Here is a 6,342-nt window from a genome sequence, read left to right as displayed (position 1 = left end):
TGCTTCACCGCATCTGGGTCTGTAGTTTTTGGTGGTGTTTCAGAAAGAACTACAGGCAGGTGTGACTTACTATACCATGTCATCTGCTGGCTTCCATTCCTTCCTTTTCTAATCGGCAACCATCATATTTGCAGATCTTTTGGGGGGTTTCATTTTGGTTTTTTTTTTTTTCTTGAAATTCATGTAGCCAAGACTGGCCTTGAACTTCCAATCCCCCTGCCTTTGCATCCTGAGTGCTCAGATAACAGGCATGTAGCACCATGCTCAGTCTATTTGCAGACCTTTACCTCTGTGCAAGTATTTAAATGCATCACTTAGAGAAAAAAAAGAGTGTATTATTTGGTACACGGCTTCAAGGACTGAAGAGTAACAAGACACTGAGATCTGATGTGGACCAACGGCTTCAACCTAGATATCCTCAACCTGGCACTTTCCACAGGAGGCAGAAAGGGCCTAGGAAAGAAAGGCGTGATAGCATCTATAGTAATACAGAGAGCTGCGTTACGGGAGGAAAATCGTGGGAGCAGAAGCAGGTCTGAGAAGGTGTGTGTGTATGTGGGTGTGTGTGCAATGTGTGTACATATGAACATAGCTTCATCATTTCCTGTCCCGGGACCTTGTCATTTCTTGACAGCATGGCCTTATTATTTAAAGAGAGAGCGAGAGAAATGCCCCTATGCTTGTTTTGATGATGCAGCTCTCAAGGACATAGCCTATTCCACATGCCCACGACAGGCAGGAACACAATCTAGGCCCCAGGAATCCTCTCCTGGACTTTTAAATCACAGCGTAGAAAAGCATAGTCCCTGGAGGGCCCTGGCTGTGGTGTGCACTAGCACCCCAGGAATACTGGGAGTATCTGTCCCGGTGGGGTATGTGTGTCTGTCTGCCAACTACAGGAAAAGTGCTGATGTCTCTGAGAGAAGGAGCCTCTGCCGGCGATCAACGCAGAGTCCAGCCTCCCTCTCTAGCTGGGCCTGTACGTTGTGGGTGTAAAGCCTGTATTACCAGCACTTGGGAGGCAGAGACCGATGTTCAGGCGTGAAGCTAAGCTGGGCTAAAGTGTGTTCCAGGTCAGCAAGGGCTACAGTGTGAGACCTGCTTCCAAAAAAAAAAAAAAAAAAAAAAAAAACAACAAAAAAAAAAACCTGGAAACATAAGAAGTTACAAATGTACAAAACAAAAAGTTTCATATTGACAGTTTTTGTTACTGTACAGTTACATGAAATTTCCACAGAACTGTAAGCACTGAATTAGTCACAAACAATTAAAGCTGAAACTTTAAAAGAGATTTGAAATAAAATACTAACTTTGTTTTCCAAAGCTATCTGGGTCTCAGGGCAAGAGCTGTGCACAGCTGAATCCACGTTCTGAGCCTTGAGGCAAAGGCAGGCTGGGCCACAACAGGGAAGAAAATGGACAGGGAAGAGGGGATCAAACTGCTTCTGGTTTTGCTTTATTTATTTATTTATTTATTTATTTATTTATTTATTTATTTAAAGTTTTCACAGTTTTTCAAACTGTTTCAGAATGTGACATTCTAATGAATACAAAGAAAATAAATTGAAAGAAACTATTTAGTTGAAGACAAAGATAAAATTTCTCTTTAGCTATAGAAATATCCATAGAGTTTTTTTTAAAATTTATTGTGTGCCTGTGTGCATGTAAGTGTACATGTGTCTTGTACGCATATAAAAGGAAGTGTGGCCAGGTGGTGATGATGGTGCACGCCTTTAATCCCAGCACTTGGGAGGCAGAGGCAGGTGGATCTCTGTGAGCTCAAGGCCAGCGTGGGCTACACAGAGCGAGTTCCAGGATAGCCAGGGCTACACAGAGAAACCCTGTCTGGAAAAGACAAGCAAACCAAAAGAGCAACTGTGTGTGCATGTGTTCGCTTGAGCAGAGGCCAGAAGAGTGCCCCAGGAGTTCTCCATCACTCTCTTCCTGGTCCTTTGAGGCATGGTCTCTTCCCTGAACCTGGAGTTTGGGTTTCTGAGCTAGCCTAGAAGACAGCAAGCTCCAGTGAGCCTTCTGTCTTGAGTCCTCAGGGTTCGAGTCACAGGTGTGTGCAGGCTACCTGGCTTGTAAGGGGGTGCTGAGATCCGAGCCCTGGTCCTCATGATGATGTTAGTCATCTCTCCAGCTCCCTGACTTGGGGATATTACAAAGAGCAAACCCCTTGAGTAGAAACTTCCAGGAATATAATTAATTTGTAGCTGCTCACAAGACAGCCAGAATCTTTCCCATTTAGAAAGTCATCTACATCTTTTATTTTTGGCTAATAAAGCATTATTTTGACAACTCTAGCCAAAGCCATTCATATCCGCAATGCCTACTAGAGAAAGTAGAAGATGAGGTCATAGCTCTGTGGGAAGAGCGCCTGTCTGGCATGAATGAGGCCCTGGTTCTGCTCTCCAGGACCACAAAGCTGTGGTAGTGCAGGTGCTCAAGAGGTGAATTAAAGCCAGCCTGGGATACATGAAACTTAATCTCAAAAAAGTACATTGGTTAATAGGAAGGAAGGAAGGAAGGAAGGAAGGAAGGAAGGAAGGAAGGAAGGAAGGAAGGAAGGAAGGAAGGAAGGAAGGAAGGAAAGAGAAGCCAAATTGCTTAAAATGTTCTATTTTTTTAAACATTTATTTATTTGAGTGTTCTGCCTGCATGTATGCCTGCATTACAAAAGAGAGCATCAGATCCCACCATAGATGGTTGTGAGCCACCATGAGGTGCTGGGAATTGAACTCAGGTCCTCTGGAAGAGCAGTCAGTGCTTTTAACCTCTGAGTCATTTCTCCAGCCCAAAATATTTTCCTACTTAAAAATTATTTTTTTTTTTTTTACTTCTACAGTACACATTTCCTGTCTGATCTGGTCTGATCTTTGTGCTGAGTTCTACAAGAAACTGCTTATTTCTGGAGAGTAGCACCATCCCTTGGAGAATCCCTGCCTCAGGAGCACCAGACTTCATGATGGGAAGACATGCTGGGTACTTGGCTTTCACAGACTGGAAACACAGGTCTGAGTACACTCAAGAGCGGGAATAAAAAGGGCTGAGCCTTGAAGAAGTAAACATGCTCCCTGCAATTTAGAGTCCTTGGCTACTTAGGGCCACAAAAAGCCACATGTATGAACTATTACTATCCCTGTGACATCTCACAATGTCCGCTGGACATACACGAAATCCCCCAGGATCCGAACGGTACAGTGTCAGGGTAGGGCATCTTGTGCCCAAGTGGCTTCTCTTGAGCTGTGCTTCTCCAAGCTGCATAGCCCCCGTTGGTTGCCATGGATACACTGCAATATCTGCTCTAGGACTAATTTCACACAGACCAAGGTGCCAGCTGAAATGCTGACTTTATATGTCTTAATCTGGAATATATATTCTGCTGTCTGAACCAGCTCTTAAAAAATGGCAGAGATAATCTTAGGACTGACACTGGCAGCCTAAGGATTGTCTGTGAAAGTGGCTGTGGTTAATGTGGGTCCAGGGTCCCTTCTGTCAATCTTTCCAATCAATCAAACACTGTCAGAAAGACGCTGTCTTCGCGATGGCCCCTGGCAGCGGCACTCACCGGTGGTCAGTGCGTGCCCTGCATCTTATCCTGGTACTTGGAGCCTTTGTGTGCTCTAGTGATGCAGGGGTGCAAAACTCAGAAACCATGCGAAGAACTGAGATGCAGTTAACCCCTACTCAGCAAGCAATGTTACTAAAGTTAAATAAATTTCCAAGCTGAATTCTTCCAACAACCTGCCCCGCCTTCTAGTTTGGAAGTGAGAACATACTCAATGGAGAGTGCAGGGTTTAAATGTTACAGCTTTTTTATATATACATACATATTTATATATAATGTTGAGGACAGGCAGTCGGCTGCTCTGGGTCCTCAGGGACATCAATTTGTAACCTAGTCTCTGTCTTTCTCACTGGGTCTCTTACTCCAATTACCTCTAAAATAATAAAGGCAGTTTATTAAATCCCACATAAACCCCACAAGGCGAATGTCACCGCCGGCCCTACAGATTAAAGAATTGAAACATGTCTAAAGTCAGGCGAGAGCCGGACCCAAACTCAGGCGGCACGGCTCACAAGACTGTGCCCCAGCACCCCGCACCGCAGACTGCTGGGCTCCACTCACACCGCGTGGCTGTCGCCCTGCTGGAAGTGCTCTTACCTGGTCCAGGTCCTGGGGCTCCACACAGACAGAGCTGTCTCACTGACGTCCTCAGCCTTTAAGTTCTCTTTCTAGGGTAGCCCTGCTGCTGGCCCCTCTGCTTCCCGCTAAGGTTATTCCCCCAAATTGGTCTGATGACAAAAATCTACCTGAAGAACTTGTTAAACCCACAGCCTCCCCCCGTCCCGTTCCCGGAGATTCTGATTCATTGAGTCTGACACGGTCTTAGAAATGTGTATTTTTAACAAGTGCCCCAGGGGATTCTTCTCTTCTGCAGGGTTGAGAGATGCTGCTCGGGGAGCTTTAGCCAATGGGAACAACCACGGCTGCCCTTCAGGATCAGATACTGAGTCAAATTATTACTAGGAAGATCGCATTTCTATAGCGGTATTAATCCAAAGTGCTCAGCACATATGGCACTAAGTGGTTTTGGTTTTTTCCAGGGAGGATGGGATGTCATGCTGGGTGAACTGGGATGTCTGTGATTTTTTTTTTTTTTTTTTTTTTTTTTTTTTTTTTTTTTTTTTGCGTCTCCTTTTCAAGTGATGACTGTTGAAAGGATTCTTTAATGGTTGTGCCCTTGAGGGAGTTTCTGTATTGCTCTGGTCATGGAACAGCTTAAATCAAATAGAAAGCATGTCATCCAGTATAGTTCTCTTAAGTCTGCCTAGGAGAATTTTGAACAAGAGAAATTTAAATAAAAAGGAGAAAGGAGTTGATCGACTTCTCTCTTCTTGAAGGACCCTACAGCAAATTCTTTGTATAACTAACACTGAAGGACCTGGGCCTTTCAACTTAAGTGCTTATGAACCATGAACACAGAATGACTTAAGAGTACTTTATAGGAGATTAATTTAATTTATAGACGGTAATCAGATGCAGAAATGATCTTTGATAGTAAAAGAAATCAAATACAAAATTGTCGAAACTGATGACTGGTAAATTGTGCTTAGTGTTGGTAGAGATCTCGAACCCGCCCAACCCACTCTGACTGACAACACTCGCTGCCTGTCACGGTGGCCTCTCCGCTCTGCACTCGCCAGAGCTGGACGTCAACAGCTGAATCATGAGTCAGAAGTGGCGGGAGGGTGAGGACAGAAAATGACATCAAGAGGCTGTCAGTGGGGGTAGGAACGCCAGTCTTCCCGCCCAGTGGGACACTCTGACCAAGCCCCGCTTCTGAAAGGGCAAGGGCATCAGCGGCACAGGTCTGCCCCCAGCTTCCAGGTACAAGACGGACCTACCTCTTGGTGGGAGTGGGCACTCCAGAGGACATGTGGCTGACCACGGTGTCGTTCATATTAGTCAGGGGGCGAGGAGGGCTGAAAGAAAGAGAGATTTGCATCACATTAGTAATTACCAGGGCTGGAGGAAACAAAAGAGAAGTGTCGGCAAAGGACTGGCTACCACGGTTCCTGATACATGCCGGGCCAGATGGCTGCGGGCTCAGAAATAGATTCTTCAGGCCTACATAAATACAGCAGGATGGGTTCTCACTCAAAGGCCCCAGCACCGGAGCTGGGACAAACCGGGAAGGTGACAGATTATAAAGACATTACTTTGGAGCAGGGTGTATTGGTGTATCCTAGAATTTAAGGACAGCCTGGACCAGTGAGTAGACCGCCTCACCCCCAAAACACATACAAAAGGGGGGAAAAAAAAGCTTATTTGGGGATGGAACTGCTTGCTCCTGCTGTATAGTTTTCATACAAAAGAATATAAATCCACTCACTTGCTACTGTGCCCATTCTTTGGGCGGTGGCGGGATACTGGGAATTGACTCCAGCACCTTGAATATCCTAGGCAAGTGCTGTATCACTGAGCTATAGTACCATTCTGACTTGTTTTTAGTTTTTTGTTCGTTCTTGTTTTTGTTCTTGAGCTCAGACTGGCTCAAGATGGAAATCCTTCTACCTCTGCAGCCTGAGTGGCTGGCATACGCCACCAAGTCAGCTCATGCCATTATTTTTAATTAATTTTAATCTGCTTTTTTTCTCCACCTTTAAAAATTATGTGTGTGTGTGTGCGCGCGCGCGCGCGCGCGCGTGCGCGTGAACACACATGTCTATGTGTAGTATGGGTGTGAGCATAGCGTCTTTTACCCATTGAGCCTCCCGTCTAGTATTCACGTCTGGTTTAAGGACAGGTCACAATGTCCACTTGCTACTTCCTCT

The 6,342-nt window shown here is 45.3% G+C and overlaps 1 protein-coding gene across 12 annotated transcripts in view; it reads right to left on the bottom strand.

Annotated features, from left to right (window-relative positions):
• Positions 1–6,342, bottom strand: part of Dtnb (dystrobrevin beta) — a 215,318-nt gene that overhangs the window by 68,335 nt on the left and 140,641 nt on the right. For all 12 annotated transcript variants that reach the window (XM_028875041.2, XM_028875078.2, XM_028875037.2 and 9 more), the window contains exon 10: positions 5,413–5,490. In XM_028875041.2, the coding sequence (XP_028730874.1) occupies positions 5,413–5,490 (78 nt within the window). The remainder of the gene's footprint in view (positions 1–5,412; positions 5,491–6,342) is intronic.

The sequence above is a fragment of the Peromyscus leucopus genome, chromosome 22 (genome assembly GCF_004664715.2).
Source record: "Peromyscus leucopus breed LL Stock chromosome 22, UCI_PerLeu_2.1, whole genome shotgun sequence".
Classification (NCBI taxonomy): Eukaryota; Metazoa; Chordata; class Mammalia; order Rodentia; family Cricetidae; genus Peromyscus; species Peromyscus leucopus.
Note: the sequence above shows the minus strand (reverse complement) of the source record. Positions and strands in the feature narration are given on the sequence as shown.